The sequence below is a fragment of the Vombatus ursinus genome, unplaced genomic scaffold (genome assembly GCF_900497805.2).
Source record: "Vombatus ursinus unplaced genomic scaffold, bare-nosed wombat genome assembly UNPS02014820.1, whole genome shotgun sequence".
NCBI lineage: Eukaryota > Metazoa > Chordata > Mammalia > Diprotodontia > Vombatidae > Vombatus > Vombatus ursinus.
This window is the reverse complement of record NW_020954598.1, coordinates 18,597,688-18,622,694: the sequence shown is the minus strand read 5'-3', so window position 1 is coordinate 18,622,694 and position 25,007 is coordinate 18,597,688. Positions and strand designations below refer to the sequence as shown.

Genomic DNA, 25,007 nt, shown 5'->3' with positions numbered 1-25,007 from the left:
TTTCCTGTAGGGTCTGCGATGTCTTCATGGCAATGGGTTCTGAATCTGCTGCTTCTTGTATGGCCTGCGATGTCTTCATGGCAATGGGTTCTAGGCCTGCTGTTTCCTGTAGGGTCTGCAATGTCTTCATGGCAATGGGTTCTAGGCCTGCTGTTTCCTGTAGGGTCTGCGACATTTTCACGGCAATGGGTTCCAGATCTGCTGCTTCTTGTATGGCCTGCGATGTCTTCGTGGCAATGGGTTCTAGGCCTGCTGTTTCCTGTAGGGTCTGCGATGTCTTCATGGCAATGGGTTCTAGGCCTGCTGTTTCTTGTAGGGTCTGCGATGTTTTCACGGCAATGGGTTCTAGGCCTGCTGTTTCCTGTAGGGTCTGAGGGGCCACTGACATAGCAATGTGTTCTAGGTTTGCTATTTTTTGTACGGTCTGGGATGTTGTCACTGCGATGGACTCTAGACCCATTTCTTGTAGGGACTGAAGGGTCGATGCCGTGGCAGTGGGCTCCATGCCTAAGCCAAGCCCTGGGCACTGGGCCGGGAGCTGTGCAGTGGCTACTTCCTCCTCCTTCTCAGCCAAGCTATCCCCAGACTCTGGGGAGCTGAGCCAGAGAGGGAGCAGAGGCTGGGCATGGGGCTCTTCACTGTAGAGCCTCTCGTCCTCCTCCCCAGCGTAGGAGACTGAGTCAGAGTCAGAAGAGGCAGCTGAAGTGTCATCTCGGAAGGCAAAGGCCTCATCCACACCCTCGTCGATGGACATCTCTGACAGGGACTGTAGGAAGGAGGCTGAAGTGCTGTCGTCCTCACCTTCGCTATCTCTGCTCGGAGTCTCCTCCTGGGGCAACAGCGTGATCTCCACAGCGTCGGCCTCAAAGATCAGACTGCCTCGGAAAGGTAGCAAGGTGGCCGGGATCATAGGATCGCTGCCAGGAAAGCTGACGTCCGGGAAGGCACCCCCACTTCTCCCTGGGCTCCAGGAGGAGCCGCTGTCCCCAGAGAGGCTCGACTCCGAGGAGGGGAGGTCCCGAGCTCCTGCAGGCAGGAGCTCCGTGTCATCCGAGTCAGAGGCCCCGCCGAGGGGACTCTCTTGGCCGCCTTCCTCGTTGGAGCAGAGGAGGGAGAGGTCCCCGTTCTCAGCAGAGTCCAGCCCCTCAGTCTCCATTAGCAGGTTGGGGGAGCAGGATGGGGATGTGCTAAAGCTGCTGGAAGAGGCCCAGCTGCCCCCCTCTGCAGTGATGTAGGAGCCAGAGGGGGATGTGGGTGGTGAGCCGAGGATATCAACCTCAGTGTCACTGGGTTCCTCACTCAGGCAGAGAGAGTGGGTGAACAGATAGGAACAGGCCACCTTGGTGGGGGTGGAAGGAGCTGTGAAGTAAGGGTCTGGGTCCAGGCGGGGGGAAGGCACAGGGAGGTCACCCTGAGAGAGCAGCTCGGGGGGTGGGCTGGGGCCAGCCCGCCTGCCCTCCAAGTCCCTGAGCTCTGAATCTGTCACTGTCAGGGGTTCAGCTACCTGGGGCTCCTTGGGCAGCTCTGTGGTGGCCTGCTGGGGCCTACCACTGCTTGTTTCTTCACCCATCACAACCCGAGGCTCCAGACTCTCCAGGATGAGGGGTTCCTCAGGGAGTCCTTTTGGGGGTCCCACCACAGGGCTGCACTCTCCCAAGGCAGTTCGACTAGAACGGGTGCTGCCCACTCCAGCGTCCGAGCTGGCCCCCTCTGGCTGTGGCCGGTCACCGTGCTTGGCGGGGAGGAAGGCTAAGGGGATGGAGGCTGGCCCTGGAGTCAGGTCCCCTCGCATGGACAAGTCCTCAGGCGTGGGCAGGTCCCCACTGGGTGTAGAGGCAGCAGTGTCATGGGGTTCAACTGTGGAAAAGATAAAAGAGGTTTGAGGAGGAATGGAAGATGCTGGGAAGGAAGAACAAGAGGAGGGCCTCACTTAGTGATTTCTCAGAAAATGGAGACCAGGCCCAAAAGTTTGGGAGTCAGGAGACCTGGGCTATCAACTGAGTAATACAATCAACCGGGTGTAGGACCTTAGACAAATCCCTTCATCGCCTGAAACCTCAATCTTCTCATAGGTAAGATGAGAAGAATATTTCTAGAATGATCGACAACAATAACTCTAGTTCTGTGGTCCTTTCCGTGTGCGTCCCTCACCACGCAAATATTTACGTAGCATTGTAAAGTTTGCAAAGTGCTTTACGTAGGTTCTCCCATTTGATTCTCACAGCTGCCTTGGCAGGTAGGTGCCATTAGCCCCATTTTACAGATGTGGAAACTGTAGGAAGCAGAGAGAGGTTATAGTTACACAGATAGTGTCTGAGACTAGATTTGAACTCAAGTCTTTCTGATTCCAAGTCTAGCATTATTTCCGTTTTATGGATGAAGAAACCGAGTGTCAGAGAGTTAAACGATTGCCCATAGAAACAGCTAGCTGAGTCAGGGCTCAAACACAGGTTTTCCAAGGTATTGTGGACAGACTCCAAGGTTATTTCCAATAAACCTGTTATATATTCCAATTATCCTGTTATTTTCTGGTTATGTCTATCACCCTGGTTACAGAAAAGTGTTCTGAAATGGATTTTGAATGCATTGCACCAATGCCGGGTCTTATGGAACTAACAAAGCTCAAGGCCGTAGTCCCAAGGTAAGGACTCAGATTGCTAAGGTTCTTTCTGCTCCTTCTCTCCCTGGCTAACTGCCAGGCTGTGCCTCAGCCTCAGCAGTCTGCAGGCCAGAGGGCCAGCCATGACGAAAGCTTGCCAGGGGAGCAGAGAAAGAAAACAGGGAGGTAGATCAGTTGGCCTGCCCATTAGATTTGCCTCAGGCATGAGACACTAGAAAGAGCACCAGCTTGTCGATGGGGAGACCTGGATTCTGATCCTGGTTCTGCCACCTAACCCGCTGTGTGACCTTGGGTGAGTGCATTACCATCTCTGGATCTCAGACTCGTCTTTTACCGGATGTTCTCAAAAGCGCCTTTCCCGTTTTTTTGTTTATTTGTTTGTTTGGTTTTGTTTTGTTTTTTTTTTGCTATTTCCTAAGATCCCATCTGAATGTGTGATCTGACCTAAACAGATGAGCTCTGTGCTCTGACCCCTGAAGACCTAACCCTGAGGCCAGAAGGGAGGCCTTCATTCTAGACCAGAGCTGCCACTGTGGCTCCATCCATCCCTTTAAAAAAAAAAAATGCCCAAGCTCCTGTCTCAAATAACAGCCACAATCTCTCAGCACTTCCCCTTCCTCCACACTGAAGTCCCTATTTCTCCAAGGCAGGCTAGAAAAGGGAGCGGGCGCGCAACCTCATTGGGCTTCATAAGCCGGCCCCCACGTTCCACCCTTCTGTCTCCCTTCTGCTTTCCCAGCCTCCGGGGCCCTGGACAAGGACCTGGGGGGAAGGGGACAAAGGGGTGGCCAGATCTTGGAATCTCCCTCTACCCTCAGGAAAGGTCACGAACAATAAGACGCTTCCCCATTGGTCAGACACCAATGGAGAGTAGAGGGAAGAGGCCCAGGGCCCCCTCCTCTTCTCCTTCCCCTGCCCCCCCCCATTAAACATTTGCTTATTGTAACCTCACTAGTGGGCGAAGAACAGAGGCTAGAATCTTAGAATCTCAGAGCTGGAAGAGGGAGGAAGCTTAGAGATCATTTAGGCTCACTGGATCCTAAGTGAAGAGCTTTTAGAAAGGGATCTTAGGGGTCATCTAGCCCAATGCCCTCATTTTACAAGATGAGGAAACTGAGATCCACCAAGTCAAAGTGACCTGTCTGGATCACCCCAGTTTAGTAAGAAGCAGGATTTGAACTCCGTTCTTTCCATTACCCTACATGCCTCCCATCTAAAAGGGTTGTGTGTTAGCTACTTATTTTAAAGATGGGGAAACTGAGGCCTAGAGAGAGCAAGGGAGGAGAGGAGAAGCTAGAGACACAGCTCCCTTGCCATTGCCCTGGAATCCAGAACATCTTGATGACTTTACCTAACCCATCCCTACCTCTGGGACGGTGGAGGGAGGGGGAATCCCTGCCTCAGAGGAGATTAGGTACAGAAAGGACCAAGAAGGGGAAAAGGTCTTCTACCTCCTGCTGTCTTCTACTCCAACTCCCACGTTAAATCTGAATGGAACTTCAATCCTGTAAACTCCTTGAGGGCAGGAACAATTTCTATTATTTGTCTTTCTCCTTAGCACTTTTCACAACACTTTGCACACAGTGGGTACTTTAACAAATGCTTGTTGAATTGAAGTGAATTGACCAAATTACTGCCTGGTCAGGAAGTTATTTTCTGCTGGGGACAGGGAGTAGTATCTCACCCCAGGGACCAGGCTGCAATTGGAAGATGGAGGGAAGCCGGATGCATCCCAGCATGAGATGGCCAGCCCAGGGCCCTGACTCAGCATTTTGCCTCCACTGAAGTCTGGAAGGTCAGCTCGACTTCTAAGTACAGGCCCCAGGAGAGATGCCTCACCTTCCCTAGGGTCAGCCTAGATCCCAGCTGGAAGAGGAATCAATCAGAGAGAGACAAGCTCCCCAGAGCAGGAGGGGGGATTGGGAGACCCCTGCAAAAGCATCCATATGGCCCTAGCTGCAAGGTGTTAGCTTCCTATTAAGGTGTCCTGAGGCTGGAGAGGCTGTTTGCCACTAGCCCCAGATTCTGAGGCCAGAAGACTGGGGCTAGAATCTCGGGATTCTGTTCCTCTTCCCTTTGTTTCCTAGGGTAGTTCCAAGAATGAGAACTGGGAAGGACCTTTGATATACAAATAAGCACAAAATCAAATCTCCAGGTCACTCCCCTACAGGCCTTTGGCTAAGTGAATCCCAGGATGAGCTCAGTGGGGTAAGTAAGGTCTTTCAGAATCACTGAAATGCATATAAATACCACAGGATGTGGTGGAATGAGCTGGACCTGGAGTTTGGAAAGGTCTAGGTTTGACTACCACCTCAGGCACTTCCTGGCTGGGTAGAACATCATCCCACTCAATCTATGAACCCATTTCTTCATCTGTAAAAAAAACAAAAACAAAAAAAACAAAAACAAAACCGAAAACGAGAAATCAAAAAGAGCCAGCCTCTGAAGTCCCCTTCAACACTCGTCCTATTATCCTAGGTCATTCAACCTCCCTGTATCTCAGTTTCTTCATCTGTAAAATGGAGATAATCACACCTTTGGTACTTCAGCCTCATGCTTGTTCCAACTCTACAAACTCTAAGGAGCATAAATGTGCCTGTTATCATGGTAACCTGTGTGCACTCTGACCCTACTGCTAAGATCCGGGGCATCGATCAGAAGGGTGAAAACTCATGCTCTCAATCCAATAGTTTATTTCATTCTCTCCTTTGGAGCTTGGCAAATTTATTTTTTTTGAATCAATGGAATAGAAAATACAAGTATAAACAAGCCCTTCCTCAATTCTAAGTAATGCCATTTTGGGGGTGTTAACAGTCCCTAATGAAAATAAGAACCATTAGTTGAAGGAACCATTGGATTGAAAACAAATGATTGCAGATTGCTTTAGCCATGCATTTTAAGGTGCCTGGAGAGGAGAAAACCAGCCAATGTTTCTACAGCAGGTGCTTTATATCTATTATTTCCCAACAACCCTGGGACATAGGTTAAGCAGCATATTTCCCATTTGAGGGTTAAGGAAACTGGGCTCAAAGGCTAGCAAGTTAGAAAGTGGCCAGCCCCTCCACTCAAATCCATCATTTTCCACTCACCAGGCTGAATCAGAAGGCTTCTGCAAAGAACTGTGGACCATCTAGTAGGTATGTGCCCAGGAAACAGACACACCAAATCAGACAGAATTGGGGAGAGCCTGCTTTGAGTGGAAGATAGGCGATGTTTGGGGCACCTTTTCCTAGCCTGTTTGGGGAGGCAGAAGCATGCTTGAGACAGCTACCACAGAATCCTAACTCAAAAGGCTAGCTGTTCCTTGTTTTCTCTGTCCTGACTCTAAGACCACAGGGCCATCCTATCACATTATCCTAATAGTCTCTTTACCGAACGGGAGACTTCAGCCCCTGTCTATTGCCCCACCCAGGATGGAAGAAGCAGGGTCCTGATGTCTGCCTGTAAGAGCTCAGACTGCCATGACAAAGGCTCCTACTCTACATCCCAACTCTTGTCTCCTATCTCCTATTTCAGGCCACATTTGAGGCAAGAGGGTAGGTCCACAAAGAGTGCCGGGCAAGGGACATAGGGAGGAAACAAAGACTCAGGTCCTTTTGGGCCAAGGCAGGGCAAAACTGTTTGGAAGCCTCAGTTTACTCCTTTAGAAAAATGAGTAGGTATGATTGGATGCTCTCTAAGTTTCCCTTCAGCTTTGACAGCTTGACAGCCACAAGAAAAACTCCCACTAAATTTGGCCTGACACCTCAATTCCCAACAATACAACCAATGAACTCACGTGACTTGGATTCACTAGTTGTAAAATGGCGTTAATAGTACTTATATTACTGATCTCACAACCAATACTTCTATAAAATAAGGGCTTAACACGTATCACCGGTGATTATTTTGAGATCCCATAGGCTTCCCCCCGCCACCTCCACCCCCAATCTATAATCTCCATCTCTGTGCTGTTCTTGGGGAAGGGAGGGTCAGCTCAAAGCAAAGCCCCCATTGGTGGGGTAGGAGAGAGGGAGATATCCAAGAACTTGAGGGCCTCCCAAATAAATTGGGTATCCCCACTCCCCCAGGGAACAAGGTCTCTAGGCAGACACCCTCGAGGTGGGGGAAAATCACCTCGGGAGGAAGAGGCATCCTTCAGAAAACAAACTCCTTCACCATCAAGGTAGTGGGAATGTCACCTCCATAAACTGATTATGGCAAACCCTTCGATCCAGTTCTAGGCTCTGGGGTGATTCCACCCTTAGCTACCTAGAAGACTGCCCCACCCACAGCCCAGGCTGGGAAACTCACCAGTCAGCTGCATCTGGTACTGGGGAGTAGCCATCCTGAAAGGAGGTTAAGGGGAGGGGGTGGTCCTCACCTTGGAACTAGCCTTAGCTTCCACTGAGAAGAGAAACAGCTGAGGGGGACCAGAGAGGAATGGAAAGCATTAGGTTTCTTACTGTGACTGAGAAAACTGCTGATACTGAGCTTGAGGCAGAGCGGGGAGAGACAGAGAGCTAAGAACTTAAGTCCCCAGTGACCTAGGGGTGGGACTAACTCCAAGCACCTGGAAGCCTCCAGCCTTGCCCCAAAGGATCTTGGGAGTGGGTGTGGCTGATGGATTAACTTTATATAAGGAAGGATGGAGGGTCGCTGCCCTAGGAGGACCTAGGTCTCCCTTCTCTTTGGATATAGGAAAGTCATTAGCCAATTATGTAGGGGAAACCACCAGTTCACTCCCAAATAGCTGATCCCCTTGCCCAGAGATCATTTGCTTGTTTTCTCTCTGTCCCCTGGAATTGGGCTGGCTGGTTGGGGTTAAGAAGGTGCTTTGAAGTTTTCCTTCTCCTTTGGGTGAAATCCTCTGTCCAGGGCTTTATGCCCTGAGAAGTCATTGTGTGTATGGGGAGGGATCTCACCCCTGGAAGAGTACTGTAATGGAGCAGAAGACTCAAAGTTAAACCCTAATTCTGGCACTTGTTACTTGTGGGACCTGAGCAACTCATCCCCTCTGATCCTAAAATGGTGGTAATATCGACATGACCTCTGTCATGGGGATGATGTGAGACTCAAGCAAGACAAGGGACTGAAAGCATTTTGTAAATGATGTGAATGCCAGCTGTTGTTATGATGGGTTTTGGGAGGCTGGTGTGGGGAACCAGCCTGAAGGCATGAGGGTCCCATATAGTGGGGGGGAGGGGGATGGGGAAACTAGAGGGGTCTCAGAAAGCAGGAGACCTAATTGTTGGGTAGGGGAGATAGAAATCAGAATTGTTGGTCTCTTGAAACCCTGGATAGGGCTGGAGGGAGGCTGTAGAATCTCCTGACCCAGCTGCCATCTGCCATTTCAATCTATCTTTTCTATGGGATTTGAAGAAACAAGGTGGTGTATTGATAGAGCATTGGATTTGCAATCAGACCTGAGTTCAAATCCTCCCTCAGACTGTATATCTCTGGGCAAATCACTTAAGCTTTCTCAGCCTCAGTTTTCTCATCATTTAAGTAGATATAATGAGCACTTAACTCACAGGGTTGTAGAGAGGATGAAATGAGATAATATATGTAAAGTGCTAATATAAATGCTCTTCCTGAGCTAATAGAGTAACCATTGCCTAAATTGGGAGAAATATGCCCTCTTCCTTACAAAGCATATGGTTTCACCACTGAGGTTTTGTGGGGATCCCCCCCCCTTACTGGGAGCTGAGGGCTCCATTAACCAGGTACTAGTTTTAAGCTGGCTATACCTATCCTAAAGGGGTCACGAGAAGGGGAGAGAGGACCTGCCAAGGCCAGTCTGTTTCTTACTGAATCAGATACCATTTGAGTTAGGGGAGGAAGGCGTTTGAGTCTGTTGAGGTGAGATTTCCCAGGGTGTCCATATGCACTTTCCAGTATCTCTCTCAGTTCCTCTCTTGCCTCCCTCCTCTTCCATCAGCCATAAGCACTTTGAGGAAAAATCCAATTGTTGCCAGTTGGCCCACATAGCCCAAGGGGGAAGTATCTCAGTGGAGTGGGGCTAGTCCTGGCTGGTCTGGGATGGGCAGCCACTGGGCATGTGGGCTAGCTCCTGTTCCTAGCTATCCTCATCAATTTCTGCAACCCCCCCCCACACCAGTTCATTAAAGGCATTGTAGCTTGGCCCCCTAGGCAGACCTTCTGATCCCCAGGCAGTTGATCATTCTTGACTAAGAACAGATACTCCAAAGGCTTCCTTAGGTACATCTCTTTTTTCCTTCAGGTGGGTTTCCTTTGTATGCCCCATCCCTTCAAGGCCTACTCTTCCTTTTCTCCATCTCTCCTGTGTCTGTCCCCTCGAGCTCAGTCCTTTCTCCAGTCCTCTTTGTGCCCTCCAACTTTGTCCCCACACTCAGGACCTTCATGGTTGTCTTTACCTCAGCCTCTCTGTTCCTGAGGCTGAGGGTACCTCCCTCCTATCTCCAGGGGAGCAGCTTCACGTGTTTAGGTCATCTGAACACATTTGTAGGGAGCTCTGGGAATGCCTGTCCTTAAACTGGCAGAGTAATTCTTTCCCATTTGTGATATCCTTCTCCCTTTCCCAAAACAAAACAAAACAAAACAAAACAAAGCCAGGAGCCAATGAGCCGGGAAACTACAAACCGGGCTGGGGCCTAGGACTCATAAGGTTCAAGTGGGCCATTTTGGGAAATAGTCACTCCTTCTTTGGCTCAAGATAAGAGGGATAGGTAAGCTATGATTTTGCTCAAAGCATGCTCCATGAGATGGGAGATCATGGGATCAGACCCAGGGAAACACACAAGTTTTCTTTTTTCCTTAATCTGTAACCCCTCTTAAGGGGTTGGGTAGAAATCTGAAGGTGGCAGTCTGTAGGATACCATACCCTGGGTAGTGCTTAGCCCTCTGATAGGGCCCTTAAGCTCAAGGGCAGAGAGGGCAAGGGCAGGGCCATGGGGATAGGAAAGAGATGTAAATCTTCATAGCCCCACAGACAACCTCCCCTTCAATCCACCCCCACCCCCAAGCCAGACCTGAGGCCTAATCTATTTGTCCTCCTGGTGCACAATTCTACTCTTCAGTCACCCCTTTACTCATCCCTGTGAGATTCCCACCCATTCCCAAACTTCCCCTCCTCCCCAACCACGTAGGTGTCATTATCCCCCCACGACCCCCTTGCCCCTCCCCACACACCTTCTAGCCCAGAAGGGACCAACGAGGCTGACAGGAGTAAAGGAGGAACGATGTGGGCTAGGATGGAAGAGAGGGGAGGGGAAGGACGCTTAGCCTGGAAATTAAGCAAAAGACAGTCAGAGCCCAGAAGGGACTGGCGGAAAGAGTGTAATGCGGGGAGGGGGCAGAGCGGGTTGAGATGCAGAGCAGAGACAGAGGGTGAAGAGCTGGAGGAGAAAGGAGAAGGAGCAGTGAGGCAGAGAGCTGGGCGCCGGGGGATGAGGAGGGCCACAGGGATGGAGGGAAGGATGCCAGAAGGGCAAAGGATGCAGGGAGGAGGCGGCAGGCGGCAGGGACGGCTCGGGGCCGCGCTGTCATTGTCCCCTCCCTCTTGGCTCCTCGGACCCCAGCCCAGTTGCCTGACCTTCCCTTCTTCTCCCCTCCCCTTCTCAGGTGCGGGCCCCGCTCTCTCGAGTTCTCACCTGTGCGGGGGCCCGGGCCACCCCCCGCGGGCAGCAGCAGCTCGGCGCGGGCCGCCTCCCCGGGCATGCTGGCTGGCTGGGGGCCTGGCGGGGCGGACTGGGGGGCCTGGCGGATCCGCGGTGCGGCCCCTCCCTCCTCCCCGCCCTCCCCGCCGCTGCCTCCTCGCTGCCAGCAGGGTGGGAGTGAGTGTGTGTGTGTGTGTGTGTGTGTGTGCGCCCGCGCGCGCGTGTATGTGTGTGTGTATGGAGGGGGGGTCAGGCCAATGATGTCACCGCTTACTCCGTCCCTTCAGCCCCGCCCTCCACGGTCCCCCTCCACCTCCCCCCGCCGGGTGTGTGCCAGGCACTGCAGAGCCCGCGGTGGCGGGGGAAGGGACGGGATGGGACCAGGATCGGGGGTGGAGGGAGACGTAAAGAACCAGGACAAGGAGATGGAGGAAGAATGGGGAGGCATCAAAGGAAGATGGAAGCGTGGGAAGAGGTGAGGGCAGCCGAGGCTGCCAGAGGGCCCCCTTCCCCCCACCGCCCCCGATGCTCCACTTCGGCGCTCCCTGTCCCAGGTTTCCGTCTGCCTCCTGGGTGCATGGGTGGGGTGCTTTGCACAGTCCCGGGGTTCTCCTGTCCCAGGCAGTCTGCAAGCATCGAACAAGGACATAAACGAGCCCAGGCACCCGAACTGACTGGGGGCGCCGTGTCACGGCTGACAAGCTCTAGCCTGCGGGCAATGGGGCTCAGTCATCCCAGCTTGGCAGTATGGAGAGAGGGCTGGTCTTCGGAGTCCAACAGAGAAGAGCTCAAATCTAGCCTCTGACAACAGTTGTATGATCACGGGCAAGTTACTCAACCTCCCTGTGCCTAGTTTTCTCGTACGTAAAAGGGATGCAATAATGTGCATAGGTGGTAGTGCCAGTAAAAATTGGTCCAGTCCAATGACACTTATTCACCACGCATTTTTACTATATAAAAGAGCTCCTCTCTAAGCCTCTGTTTCTTCATGCGGCTATTATGAGAAACGTTCTTTTTCAACCTAATAGCTCAATTTTAATGTGAGGTATTAACACAAAAATAAAGCTCCCCCTCCAACAAGAAACAAAACAAAACACCCTGCTCCTTTTGTCGTTAACCTGCCTCAGCTCCTATACTTAACCACCCATCAGATCACAGAGGTGCACTAGTGCAACGTCCTTCCCCCACCCCCAATATAAACTTCCCTCTCCCCATGACCACCACTCTTTCCTCTCCAGACACGGGATTGGTCAGTCTCAGGCCATATCATCAAAATCTCTAGAACCACTGACATTTAGCATTTTAAGATTTACAAAGTACTTTTTCCTGGGACTATTTTATTTGAGCCTCACAAGCCTATGAAGGGACAATGACAGGCATTATCTCCATTGTACAGATGAGGAAATAAATTCAGACAAAGTGACTTGTCCTTTTTCACAGTGTCAATTGACCAATTCAAACCCAGTTCTTTCTGACTCAAAATTTAAAGTGCTTACCAAGGCACGACCAGTTCAGAAGGGACATGTCCCTCTCAGAACTTGTATGCAAAGCTTACCATATGCAAAACGAAGAGGTTGGACTAGCTGAAGGGTGACTAGGTGGTGTAATGGATAGAGCACCACACCTAGAGTCAGGAAGTTTTGGTTGTTGAGTTGTGACCTACTCTTTTTGACCCCAGCTGGAATTTTCTTGGCAAAGATACTGAAGTGGTTTGCCATTTGCTTCTCCAGCTCATCTTACAGATGAGAAACTGAGGCAAACAGTGTTTAGTAATTTGCCCAGGGTCACACAGGAAGTGTCTGAGACCAGATTTGAACTCGGGAAGATGAATCTTCCAGACTTCAGGGCTGCCACTGCCACCTAGCTGCCCCTCAGGAAGAGCCGAGTTCAAATGTGACCTCAGATACTACTAGCAGGTCACTTAACCCATTTGCAGCAGTTTCCTCATCCGGAAAATGGAGATTATAATAGCACCTACCTCCCAGGGTTGTTATGAGGATGAAATAATTGTGAAGTGCTTAGTTCAGAGCTAGGTGGGGCAGAGACTTTAGAAATCATGTGGTCTAGCCCTTCATGTTACAGATAAGAATACTGGACCCCACTGAGGGAAGGGAATTTCCCCAAAGCCTGGTCCTCTGATTGCAAACTAATGGCTCTTTCCACTACCTTATATTGACTCCTCTTTCTGTCATGCCATGCTGAGGAGAAAGGGATTCAAAAATAGATTATTAGTCCTTTTCCCCCTCACGTAGCTGGGGCTAGGGAGGAGGTGTGGTATAGTGGGGAACAACTCTATGTAACAATTAGCTCCTCTCATCCAAGAGTCAAAGCTAGACTATAAAGGGGTGGAACTTAGAAAAGATTAGTCCTCCCAGTCATCCAGTAGTGGTCACCATGGAAACCACTTCCCAGTTGCCTGGTAACTATAGAGCCCAGCTGCATTAGCATCCATTTCCAGAGCAATGAGGGAAGGAGGTAGGGCTCACTGGGATCAGGTGAGGGAGGAGGGCTCTTGGGCAGAGATCAAAGATTTAAAAGACTGTAATTAGTCAGGTAATTTTTTCTACTTTCCCTCCCCCCACCTCCCCCAATTGAATAACAGAACTCTTAGCTGCTACTGAAAAATAGCACTGTATTTAGGGTAAGAGATCTGGTCTGGTCTGTTATTTTTGTTGCATGGCCTTAGGTAGGTCACTTTACCTTTTTTTTGTTGGGGGAGGGGGGGGAGGCTCAGTTTCCCAATCTGTGAAATTATATTTTTCAGCTCTAAATTCTACCACTTTATAGATATTTCTAGTTGTCCCTTCCACCCAGAAATCCACACATATCCAGAACTGACCGCTTCCAAATTTTTGTACTTCTATGTCTCCCAGGTAGAAAACTTACAGTTTCTTCCTTCTCTTCATTGGGGGCAGTGTGGTGTAACGAAAAGAATAGTGGACATCAGGAGTCAGGACTGCATTGAGGCCCATCTCTGATGCCTGACATCTGATGATGTCTGGTGAAACCTATGGATCCTTCCTTTCTCAGAATTAATTGTTCTTAAATGCATGAATATTCTCATAATTTTCTTAAATGCCTAAAAATACATAAGAAACTAATTACGCTGAAAGGTACCAAAATATCTTATAAAAACATTTATAGACTAATTTGAATATCCCTGCTCTAGTCCAATTAGACGGTTTCACAGATTAAGGATCTGACCCAGAGCAAGGTCACACAAACAGTCATGCCAGACGTAGGTTTTTGTGGTGCTAAATACAAACGCAGTCCTCTTTCTAGTTGATCAGCCCACCTCCAGTCTTCCTTCTCCCAATCCATTCCAGATTTGCCCCTGTAACATTCCTACAACACAGCCACTGAAATTCATGTTTGCCATCAGGTGAAGGCCTTAACTTTCCCTGGCGTTCGAGATCTTTCATGTGTTTGGACCACCTTTCCAACCTTATCCTACTCTGCAAATTAAAACATGCAGGGATGAGCAATTATACAGGAGAACATCAATATTCAGTCTCCAAAGGAGGCCAGAATTAAGATCAATGGGTAGTTTTGTGTGTGAGAAAGGGAGGAGGCTCCGAGAAGGGCGAGCAGGTGCTCATTGTAGCCAATGTAACAATTAAAGTTAGAAAACAGACTGGCCTTCCTTTGAGACTTTCTTTGTCACAGGGAATCTGGTTTTCAATAGATAACCACTTGTCTGGGACATTGTAAAGATGACTGCTGCTTCCAAGTTTAAGGTTGGAGTAAGAGGCCTCAGGTCTCTCTTAACGGAGAACCTGATTCATATTCTTGCTATTAGTCCTACAGAATAAATCATTGGCCCCTAAGTGGAACGCCCTTCCTTCTCCAAAGCTCAGTCCCAGTGCCACACAAGTAACCACCCAAGACAAAATCCCAGCCCTGGGTGATACCTCTTCCATCTCTTTAATAGCTATATACCCCTCACCTGACACATGCCTTTGACAGTCCAACCTTAAGCACCATAAGGATAAAGACCATGGTTTATTCCTTTGAGTTTTATTTGGTGCCTGGTTTAGTGTTAGTTTAAAAGATCTGGTGCCCAACTAGTTGAAGGTGAGAACAAGACATCCAGATGCAGCATTCACTTGAAGTTCAAAGTGTTTAGACCAGAACTAGAGATTTAGGAGTCACTTGCATGTTTTCATGAGTAAGATACCAAGCCATAGGACTGAGTACATATACATACATGTGTTTTAAGGTTAGAGTTAATGCAATGGGAGATGCTTATAACCAGAAAGGAATAGTCAAGCAAGGACAGAAAAGACAAAACCACCATGCCCAAAAACCCAACTCAAGTCCCAGGTCCTTCACAATGTTTCTATCTTCTTTGAATTCACCCTAGTCAGTAAGCAGTGGACTTCGGAGCCAGTACAAGTCTCAGCTTTTCCATTCCCTAGCTGTGAGCTTGTGCAAATAACTGGTGAGCAGTAGTTTGCAAATCTTTAACCATGTTGTCACGTGGCACAAAAATAGTTTTACAATAAAGGGCCATTTAAACACATACTATTACAAGTCAGGTTTTTTGCATTCAGCTCAACTTGTTTCCTGAAGGGAAGTAGCTTCACTCACTCCCGCCCCACCCAACCAGACCTAAACACAAAATGCAAATTTTTTTCACTTATCTTGCTAATAGGTCAGGAATTGACTCCCATGTTTAAGTTGCCTCAGGGTACCTATGCAGGAAGGTAGGCTAGACTAATTATAGGGAAAGCTTCCATACTGTGGCAAGTATTCTTTAAAACCTTTTTAAAAAAACTAAAAATAGTAACCTAAAATTCTTTGACAGTCAGGGAGCCTTCCCTGGGGAAAGAGAATAAAAGTAATAATTGGGCAATGGACTCATGAAAATGCAGCCCCCTCTTTGTCTATCTCCTGAACTATAAGCCACCCTTCTCCATTGAGAAGGGATTCAAGGAATTCCCTTTGTGTACTCCAGCTGAACACTTGGAGTGGTCCAGGAAAGAACTGAGTATTGACCACCTAGGAATGTTAGTTTTAAATTCTATTTTAACATTTACAGCCTTTTTCTTGAGATGCCCATCTTTCACAGTTTTGAGATAGTCCTATCCAAGGGCATGGAGGTGAGATAGGTGAAGTATCCCAAACTGGACACATCTCTCCAAGCAAGAAACACTTGAGTAGATTAAGCCAAAGAATTATTTCTGGTACATGTCTGGCTAAAACGTCTTCATTAGCACAGTACTAATATTTATTCTTTGACAAGACCAGGAAATGTAAAGACGGCCCAATTCACAGGGTCTCAGATCTACAAGGGACCTCAGGTTTCCTAATTCGATTTCCTCACTTTACAGATGAAAAGAAGCCATTATTTTGGGCCGTTATCTCATCTTCTATGTGCTTGCCCCGTGTGGGGAGTTTTCCTCCATGCAGGAGCCTGACCTTAGGAGAATCTTAGTCCGACCCTCTACTCCCCGCAGTCTCTATTGTGGGTCTGGGCACACACAATGAAGTGCCCCACAGGAGGCTGAGGGTAAGAAGCTACTACTTAGTGCACTGTATGGAAGGGGAGAGAAGAAACATTTATTAAGTGTGCCTACTATGTGCGAAGGACAATACTAAGTGCTTCACAAATACCTCATTTGATCCTCACAAACAACCTTGAGAGGTAGGGCTATTATCCCTATTTTACAGATGAACAAACTGAGGCAGCGGTTAATGATCTGTGCCCATGGTCCCACAGCTAGGAGTGTCTGAGGCTTCCTGACTCCAGGCCCAGTGCACTCTACCTACTTCATCACCTAGCTGCATCTCTGCCTTTTCAGCTGCACAGAAGATGTCAGTGGGGTAACAACCCAAATTAAAGATCGTGTAACGGCAGCCTTCCTTCCTCAAACCCCTCCAACTCATGGTCCCAGATTGACAGCTCAGAGGGAAACCTTTATTGGGGGAATGAAAATTAGTCCTCCCTGCCCCCCCACAGGACTGGGTTATCCAATATCCCCAATTCAGTAGCAGCAGGAGTCAGGTCATCGAGGAGAAAGACTCCCAACACAACCAGCATCTAGTGCCCAGGCATGAGCTTGTCAGGCAGAGGTCTCTGGGAGTAAGCCTGGGCTGCCTGGGAGAAATGGATCCACAAGTCTTCCCTTCCACACAAACTGTTCCATCGCAGGGCTGGAGCTAATATAAGGCTAGAAGAGGGAAGGTCACTTGGCCAGGTCCTCTGCCACAGCCTTCCCCATCTTGTCCTTGAGGTAGGCACCCTTCTGCCAATCAGACTTCAGCTCCAGCCACTCGAAGTATGGAACCTAAGGAGGTCAAAGAGAGGTCAGGATGGCCCGATGTGGCTGAGGGAAGAGCAGGTACCTCCTCTCCACAAGCCCCACCAAGGGAAGAATTTGTGTTGTATGTAAAGTGACAGCATGATGATGCTAGGTCTTTTTAGTCAATATTAGCACTTCAAGACTCCCCTGTCCAATCTAAAGATGACCCTGTGCTCCAGGTAGAGGAAACATTCAAGTGAAAGCTGGGGAACAGAATCAGACTGTCAAAGGCAAGGGTTCTGAGAAGCCCAACGTCCTCCTTTTGGAAAGCCCGCTGGGCCTTTCCACTTTTCCTTTTGCTCATTTGAACCCTTTTTTCTCATTCGTTCTTTCTTTGGCTTCAGAGGATGAAGTGGTTTTCCTTTCCAAGGTTAACTACTTGATTTGTGCTCTTACTTTGAGATTCTTCCCCTTTCTTGGCCTTAGCAATTACCCTCCCACACACCTTTCACACCACCCTCTCCATAGAGGTCTACAAACACACTCAGGCATCCCTTTTCCTAAAAATATGCAAACAAACCAAAAAACCTTCCCTTGATCAAATGATCAGTCATTTAGATCAAAGCCGTCCAGGACTCTATACCGAGATACTGATCAGTACAAGTCCGGTATCTCCATTGACTCCCAAATTTCTAGGGAAAAGTAGCCTCTATTACCAGCTACAGTAGCTAGGTGGTGAAGTGGATAGAGTGCCAGGCCTGAAGTCAGGAAGAACTAAGTTCAAATCTGGCTTCAGACGCTTACTAGCTTTGTGACCCTAGCCAATCACTTAACCCTGTTTGCCCGAGTTTCTTCATCTGTAAAATGAGCTTAAGAAGGAAATGGAAAATCACTGCAGTATCTCTGCCAAAAAAACCCTAAATGGGGTCATGGAGAGTCAGACATAACTGAAAATGACTTAACAAAAAAAATCACCAGCTACCTCCACTTCCTCTCCGCTATTCAATTTTCCTCAAATGTCACCTACAGCATGTTTTATTGCAAAGTTCAAGGTGTGTGTGCTTATCTTCCTCGATGCTCAATGTTTGATTCCGCAGACTACCTCCTCCCTTCCTTGTCTTCTAAGACACTCTTGGCACCCAGAAAAGTCACTGACCAAGGCCCTCTGTCCTTGGCAGCCTTTTCTCTTTTCTTGTTAATCTCACTGACTCCAATGGCTTCATTCACGACATCTGTGCTGGTGACTTACAACAAATCTATTACCTCTAGCCCCAAACTCTTCCCAGAACTCTAGTCCTATATATTGACATCCATACCTACACACACCACTATGACCTCAAACTCAACATATGCAACACTAAACTCATCCTCTCTCCAAAACTGCTTGCTCCTAAATTCTTCCTATTTATGGTTCCATCACTCTCCAAGTCACTGAGACTTAAAACCACAATCATCTTGGACTTTCTTGTCGAATCCCCACATCAGCCCATTCAAGCCTGGTGGTGAGTCTCACTGAATCCATTTCTGAAACACCTCTTGAAATCTGCCCCCTCCCTCTTCACTCTCAGCACCCTCAAGGGTCTTGAGCAACAGCAATCAGTTGGGTCTCCTAACTGGCTTCCCTGCCTCTAGTCTCTTTTTTTCCCCTTACCACTGCCCAAGTAATCTTCCTAATGTGAAGCTCTGAACCAACACTTTCCTGTTTAAAAAGTATCAAGGGTCTGTCAATATTTTCAGACCATAGTCAAATTCTGGTGCCAAAGTAATTACAGCCAGGTGAAGGAACATCTGTAAGGTGGTTAGAGTTCCATGTGTGAACCCCAGCACATTAATGAACATATAGCGCAGCCTTTAGTGGACTCAAATGAGTATTCAAACCCCACCTTCCCTTAGGATCCACAGGAGGATCTAGGGAAAAGAACAGCTGAGCTTTAGTCAAGGGCATCTGATAATGCTACTCACTAATGCTTCCCTCCCATAACTAACTGTTGGTATTCTTCAAGCGCCAACCTTATCCTTCTATGAGACTTCCTCTGATTCCCCTAAGCTAGAGGAAATCTCTTCTACTTTAATTTTTCATAGGACCTTGTATGGATCTCACAACATAAATGAGAACTGAAGCTGTTTTTCTCCCCAACTACTAGCTGATGCCTAGTCCCACATTTGTTCTTTTTGATTACAGTGGACTAAGTGAAGGCCCCTGCAGGTCAGGGTAGAGTGAATGACAGTTCCGTACGATGTACTTGTATCTACAAAAACAACACTACTGAAAGAGTAAGGTAGGTGAAACAGTCAGCTGATAAAAGCAGAGCTGAATGGGACAAACATAAAGAAAGTGGAAAATGGCTGGAGAGGAGGAATGCCCTAACCTAGCCCAGCCCAGTGTCTGCAGCAAGATTTTATCCCCCAGCCCCAGGAAGAGGGACTTGGGGCCCATGAGCTGCAGTATTACTGTGGCAGCTGTTTGGGCCAGCTCCTGCCATGAAAGGGGGCAGGTGCTGAATTTGACACAGCTGAAAGGTTAAAAACAGCCAAGTTCAAGGCATGTGTACACAGATGGAACTCTCCCATCCCTTTGGTCCTCCTCTGCCAGCCCATGGAGATGCAGGAAACATGGAGGCTAGGGCTCTGAATGACCACACCCACACTTGGTACTCACATCCACCACCAGGAAGCCTGCAGCCCGAAGGTGGCGCCTGGCCATAACAAAACGACCCAGCAGATCCTTGCTGCGGCTGTTGAAATTTGGGAACTCCCAACGCAGAAAAACTAACCTAGAGAACAGGCAAGGGCAGGAAGCTGGGCATTACTCCACGGAAAGAGATTCATTCATCTTTCTTTTTCAAAAACAAAGGAATGGAAAGATCAAAAGGAAAAACAGAAGAAAGGTCCAGAAGGAAGAAGATAGAGAACTTGCTATGCAGGGAGGTAGGCTGGACTAATCACAGGGAAAGCTTCCATACTGTGGCAAGTATTGCCACATGTTGTATACCAAGGCCAACTCCTGCCCTCCAATGTAGGCATGACCCACCCCCCATGTTGGACAGGGTTTGGAACAACAAGCACATTACCTCTTGGCACCAGGGGGCAAAGGCTGAGTCCCAGTTGGCTGAGCCAGGTGAGGTGCCAAAAAGTTCTTTACGGGTAGAGGCTGATTGTCCGTGTCAAGTACCAATTCAGCATCTAGATAATGGGAAAGCAGGAGAGATGAGGAAGGGAATATAAGGGTTAACGAGCAATGGAGAGTCAATGAATTGGAACTTCAACTGAGATAAAAATCCAGAGGAAGGCTGTCCTGAATAGACTCAGGAGCACTGAAGATGGCAGCCAGGATAGGCCTGTGCCCTAGTGATTCGACCACACTACACGTTCATTAACTAGAGGCAGGTTAACTGATGGAGGCAGAGCTGTACAGGGAAAGCAAATATAAACAGAGGAAAACGCCTGGAGAATAGTAATACCCTTGGCCCAGCCCAGTGTCTGCAGCAAGACTTTATCCCCAAGCCCCAGGGAGAGGGACTTGGGGCCCATGAGCTGCAGTATTACTGTGGCAGCTGTTTGGACCAGCCCCTGCCATGAAAGGGGGCAGGTGCTGAATTTGACACAGCTGCAGAACTGGGCCCTCTGGGGAGGTTTAGATTTGAGGTGGTAAAAACAGAGGAAGCGTATTTGTGGAACCAACACCATCAGCCCAGGTACAGGGTGGGGAGGATGCGCAGGCTCACCCAGCTCCCAGCCATACTGAGTGGTCTCTCCAAAACGGGCCTTGTCATCGCTCCCCAGCCACCCTTTCAATATGTCCTGCAGATCTTTCTGCATGGGTGTCATCTTCCTGGATGTGGGGGGTTTGGGGTGGAGGGCGGCTGCTGGCAGGAACGGTCCAGTGTACTCAGGATGTTCCAGTCGAGCAGTAGCATTGATGTGGATCAGCTTCTGGCAGGTGTTTTGGTTCTGAGGGAACTTGCCGTCTGCAAACAGAACAGAGCCATGTTCTAGGGAAGGACAGGACTGGAAATGCTCAGAAACTAGAGTGTCAGTCAGAAGGAAGCCAACTTTGGAGGAAGAGCAGGACTGAAAGCCTGGAGCCTATCTTGTACCTGGGCCATGTGAAGACAGACACACAGCCCAGGAGCAATCCCACCACTGTGGGAACCACGTAGGTAATTCTCCACTGAAAGGATGAGGTATCTGTCAGGGCTGAATCTGACCCTGCCCCATGGAAGTTCAAGAAGGAGAATGCAAAGAGACAGAGCTGATGCCAGGTTCTGTTTTCCCCAACCCTTCAACCCCTCACCTAGAAACTGGCTGTGAAAGTCCTGATGGAGAACCTCTTGAAGCTGAGCCTTCTGTACTTGCTGGAGTATACACAGGGACCATACCACATCAACATGCAGGGTGGGGTTCCACTTGGCCAATTCTGGCTCCAGTTTCTTGTGTACCTGGGGAAGGTAACTGGTGTGAGGCTCCTGCTCTCAGCAGCTAGGCATCCCAGGGCAGAACACTCGCTGATATGACCAATGACTTAGTCACACAACCCAAGGATGAAGGCAACCTGCCAAAAACGTGAGACCTATGTCGAATCCCCTGCTATCTTTCTAGGATAACAATTCTTCCTTTCCAAGTCACATTTTAAGGAGCCTCAACCCCAAACCCTAGGTTTTTCCATTTTGCACTCTATTCCAAGTTAAGAGAGCTATAGCACTTGAACACCTATTACTTGCTCCCCCTTTCTTGAGCATGGCTATTTTCTCAGAGTATTTTTTCCCAGTACTCACTTTTCCTCTTCTATTGCCATTTCTACACGTCTGCAAGATTGTATTTTTTAGAGTTTATTTAGGAGGGAAATTAAGACAATGGAAGCCTTTCTTCCTTGGAACTCTTCTCCCACTACCCAACTGCCCCAGACAAGTTAGTTCTTCATTGGTTCCTAGCAGGAAACCACATCCATGCCCATCACCCTGTCCCTGCTTCTAGTGTCCCCTCCAGGAAGGGGAAATGGGGATAGAAAAAACCATACCAAATTGAAGAATTGCTCTTCTTGCTCAGGATGGAAATTCAAGCGAGCAAATGCCAGGATCACGTTGCTCAGCTGGAGCGGGGTGAAGCTGTCCGCTTTGTTCAGCACGTGCTGGGCACCAGAAGAGGGAAGGTAAGATAGAGAGAAGAGCCTACTCATTTGTTTCCTAGCCTAGCTCGAGCCTCTTAGCCCTTACCCTATTATCCAACAACCAATGTACCTGGCAAGACATGCATCTTATCTATTCTCCTGAGGACACAGGTCACTCCCCAAACACTTAAGTCCTATGGCTCTTCCAGAAGTGTCACCTTCCCAGTGGCAGAAGATTACACACATACCACAGTCATTGGACCTTGGGCTCCCAAGCCTTGCAAGGACCTATGTGGATAAGATAGTGGCCTGGGCCTGCGGTTAAAGTTCTCAAGAAAATGAATAAACTAGTAATAATCTGTGGCTACTGGCTTTGTATCTATCTAGGAGATACCTCATATACCTGCAGTGAAGGCCTATGGAGAAATCTTTAAAGGATACTTTCTACTGAGTCTCTAAACCAAGCCTGGCCCATAAATCAATCACCTTCCTTGCAACTTTAAAGTTTCATATAAATGGCAGTCACTTTTATAATCCAAAATGTACCTCCTAGGGTGGTAGGACTCTACTCTATCTGACCTCTGCTTACCTGGGCAAAGGCTTCAAAGAGAGGCAAGTTGAGCCACTTGAGGAAGGCAAAGGACTTGGAGCATTGAGTTATTTCACTGGGCGTCATGCTGGACACCTGGGGCAGCATTTCAGCTGCCAGCTTCTGGAATATCTGGGTTTGGTGGAAGTTTAGTTTTCCTTTAGGACAAAGCAGACTATAGTGAGCTAAATGGCAGGGCCCCTAAGGGAACAGGAGAGGGGGAGCTGCTGAATCCTTAGCAGGATTTAATACAGCCACTTCCTTTATTCACTAGCCCTGCTCAGATGTCCCCAGCCCAGACCTCAGGAACCTTGGCCCTTACCCGCCATCCCCCTCCAACCAGAACTGCTAGTGTCTATAAGAGTCTATCCTGGGTCAAACGGACAGGGACATGTGGGGTCCAAGTGCTACAGTGTTTCTGTAGTAGCCTTATAGGTCAACTGATACCAGAGGGGTAGGGCAGATACCAATGTGACAAGGAGAAAGGAAAAATAAGACGTGACAAGGGAGTTAGCGATAATTCCTTGCCCTCCTCATAGCCACTTCCATTGCCTTACCATAAGCATATGCAAAGTCAATAAGCATTCCTCTTGTCAGGTTAAAAGGTTTCTGAGCCAGGTGGTAGGAGATGGCCCGAAGTAGGGGCACTGACCGCCGGTTCTGAGAAGCCAGGGTCAGCATCACTTTCCGCAAGTCTTCAGGGCCAAACTGCTCTGCCAGCTCCAGGAACTGTCAACCACAGCCACCCAGGGAGGTCAGCTAGCTGGGCAGCTGCCATTCTCTGCTGCACCAAAATGGGGGGAGGAGCTGGAGAGTTGGTCTCAATCCAGCACCTAAAACATTGATCCCGCCTCCTCCCAATCCCAAGGGAAATGCCCCATGAGATGTTCTAATCCCTACAGGACACTTCCTGCACCCAAACTAGTCAGATTCCCGTATGCAAGACCCTTCTGACATGAACCCCCAAGGACAGTGAAAAACTTTCTAAATCTCAGGGACCCCGTGGCAACTTAGGACCTGAAACCCAGACACTTGAGGGGAAGTCTGCTGAGAGAAATTCAGTGTCTGTAGCCAAACTTATCCCCAGGTCCCAGAAAGCAGGACACAGGGCCCATGAGCCACAGTGTTTCTGTGGCAGCCTTTTGGGCCAGCCCTTGCCATGGACACAGGCAGGTGCTGAATTTGACAAGGCTGCAAGGCTTGAGGTTGCAAAGGACAGATCAAGTACAGTGAACTAGGAGTTAAGGAGACCTAAGCCTGAGGCAGCTCAGCACTGCCACCAATTTTCTGTGTAACCTTGGGTGAGCTACTATTTCTTCAAACCTGTTCCCTTATATGTCAGCTAAGGGTAGCTTCTATTCCACCTACCTCATTATTAGTGAGATTATATTAGATACTGAATGGGAAATTGCTTTGGAAAAAATAAAAGCCCTCTAAAAACATGGAAGCTCCTCTCTATCATATTCTGTCAGGCCATAAGCTTCTATCTATCCATTCATCATTCAACTGGTTTTTATTAAGCTCCTTCTGTATGCCAGACTTTATGTTAGGTGCTGTGGATACAAGAACATATTTGTGCTAATGGCAAAATAAAATAAAAAAATAGAAACATGGAAGCTTATGACGAGAAAAAACCCTGGCCAAGAGTTGGCTGACTTTCTGCCAGTGACTCAGGTTCTTAAACCCCATTTTGCCATAGCTGGTAGAAGTACAAACCCAAGTGTGACTCCCAAAAACAGAGAAGAAAATAGATCCACAGATTTATTAGAAGGGACCATTAGTCCAAACCCACCATTTCCCAGAAACCCATGCTTCCTGTACCATAGACTATGTCACCTGGGACCATGTGCTAAAGACATTAAGAGAATAATACTATGGCTTCTGGCATGCCCCTGGAGCATGTAGGGAAGCTCTGAATTGTACCTACTTTCCCTAAATCTTCTATATTAATGAAGGCTGACAAATTCTCTGAGGGAAGGAATTATGTACGTCAGTCCTCATTCCCCAATACCTTGTCCTCTAGACGGTCCATTAGTGCCTCTGAGAGGTGCCCAGCTTTGGTCATGAGGACCACCACGGTGCGGCAGTCGTCGATCTCCGCCCAGCGCCGCTCCAAGTACATCAAGAGTTCCGTCAGGAGCTCCTTCGAGGCTTGCTCCTGCATGTAGGGGATGCTCGTCTCTGCCAGAAAAACCAGGTTCTTATATTTAACTCGGCGAAGCCTCCAGCGAACCTCTTGCTCCACAGATCTCAGGGGCTTGAAATTCTCTGGAAGTTGTAATGTGTAGAGGCTCCGGAGCAAGTTCATAAGGGTTCCATGCCAGACTGAGGATACCTGGGCCAAGGACAGAAGAAAATGACTTTCTAGTCTAAAGTGTAATTAAAAAGCAACTGGAAAGTAAAGTGAAATAGTAAGAAGACCCTATCACTGTATTTCTTGAAATCAAAGACAACTCCTGTCTGGCTCTTAAAGCCCTTCACAAGCTGGTCCTAACTTACCTTTCCAGTTTTATAATACCCATCCCCACCACAACCCCCAATCCTAGAACACACTTTTTAAAGCCCAGCCAAGACGGCCTTCTAGCTGGTCCTCACACATGACACATTCCACCTGCCATCTTGGTGCCTTTGCGTTGGCTATAGGATGCAATCCCTCTTCCTTAGAATCCAAGGCTTTTTCCAAGACTTCTGGAGCATTTAAGTTCTGCATACACAATTCAGCACTCATTATACCAAGGCTTTTCTGGCTATGAAATGTTTCACATCCGTGGCTAGATGGAAAGCTTATTCCATAGCAACAATTGCCAACCTTTCCTATCAATGCGGT

General features: G+C 48.5%; 2 protein-coding genes and 3 non-coding genes across 5 annotated transcripts in view; all 5 read right to left on the bottom strand.

The window, feature by feature from the left end:
- Positions 1-10,300, bottom strand: part of NACAD (NAC alpha domain containing) — a 17,642-nt gene extending 7,342 nt beyond the window's left edge. The window contains exons 1-5 of the mRNA XM_027837273.1: positions 9,907-10,300; positions 9,694-9,829; positions 6,914-6,948; positions 3,290-3,382; positions 1-1,857 (exon numbers count right to left, since the gene is read on the bottom strand). The exon at positions 1-1,857 is cut by the window's left edge and continues 528 nt beyond it. Coding sequence (XP_027693074.1) covers positions 1-1,857; positions 3,290-3,382; positions 6,914-6,948; positions 9,694-9,829; positions 9,907-10,300 — 2,515 coding nt within the window. The remainder of the gene's footprint in view (positions 1,858-3,289; positions 3,383-6,913; positions 6,949-9,693; positions 9,830-9,906) is intronic.
- Positions 10,301-16,137: 5,837 nt separating this feature from the next.
- TBRG4 (transforming growth factor beta regulator 4) overlaps positions 16,138-25,007 on the bottom strand; it is a 14,893-nt gene continuing 6,023 nt past the window's right edge. The window contains exons 3-11 of the mRNA XM_027837162.1: positions 24,192-24,515; positions 22,738-22,909; positions 22,181-22,338; positions 21,502-21,612; positions 20,779-20,923; positions 20,210-20,452; positions 19,556-19,667; positions 19,144-19,258; positions 16,138-16,529 (exon numbers count right to left, since the gene is read on the bottom strand). Coding sequence (XP_027692963.1) covers positions 16,428-16,529; positions 19,144-19,258; positions 19,556-19,667; positions 20,210-20,452; positions 20,779-20,923; positions 21,502-21,612; positions 22,181-22,338; positions 22,738-22,909; positions 24,192-24,515 — 1,482 coding nt within the window. The 3' untranslated portion in view covers positions 16,138-16,427. The remainder of the gene's footprint in view (positions 16,530-19,143; positions 19,259-19,555; positions 19,668-20,209; positions 20,453-20,778; positions 20,924-21,501; positions 21,613-22,180; positions 22,339-22,737; positions 22,910-24,191; positions 24,516-25,007) is intronic.
- Positions 18,865-19,002, bottom strand: LOC114024293. The gene has a single exon (XR_003566885.1). It is a non-coding gene; the product is annotated as a small nucleolar RNA SNORA5 (small nucleolar RNA).
- On the bottom strand, positions 19,959-20,096 carry LOC114024301. Its single transcript, XR_003566893.1, has one exon. It is a non-coding gene; the product is annotated as a small nucleolar RNA SNORA5 (small nucleolar RNA).
- Positions 23,240-23,376, bottom strand: LOC114024300. Its single transcript, XR_003566892.1, has one exon. It is a non-coding gene; the product is annotated as a small nucleolar RNA SNORA5 (small nucleolar RNA).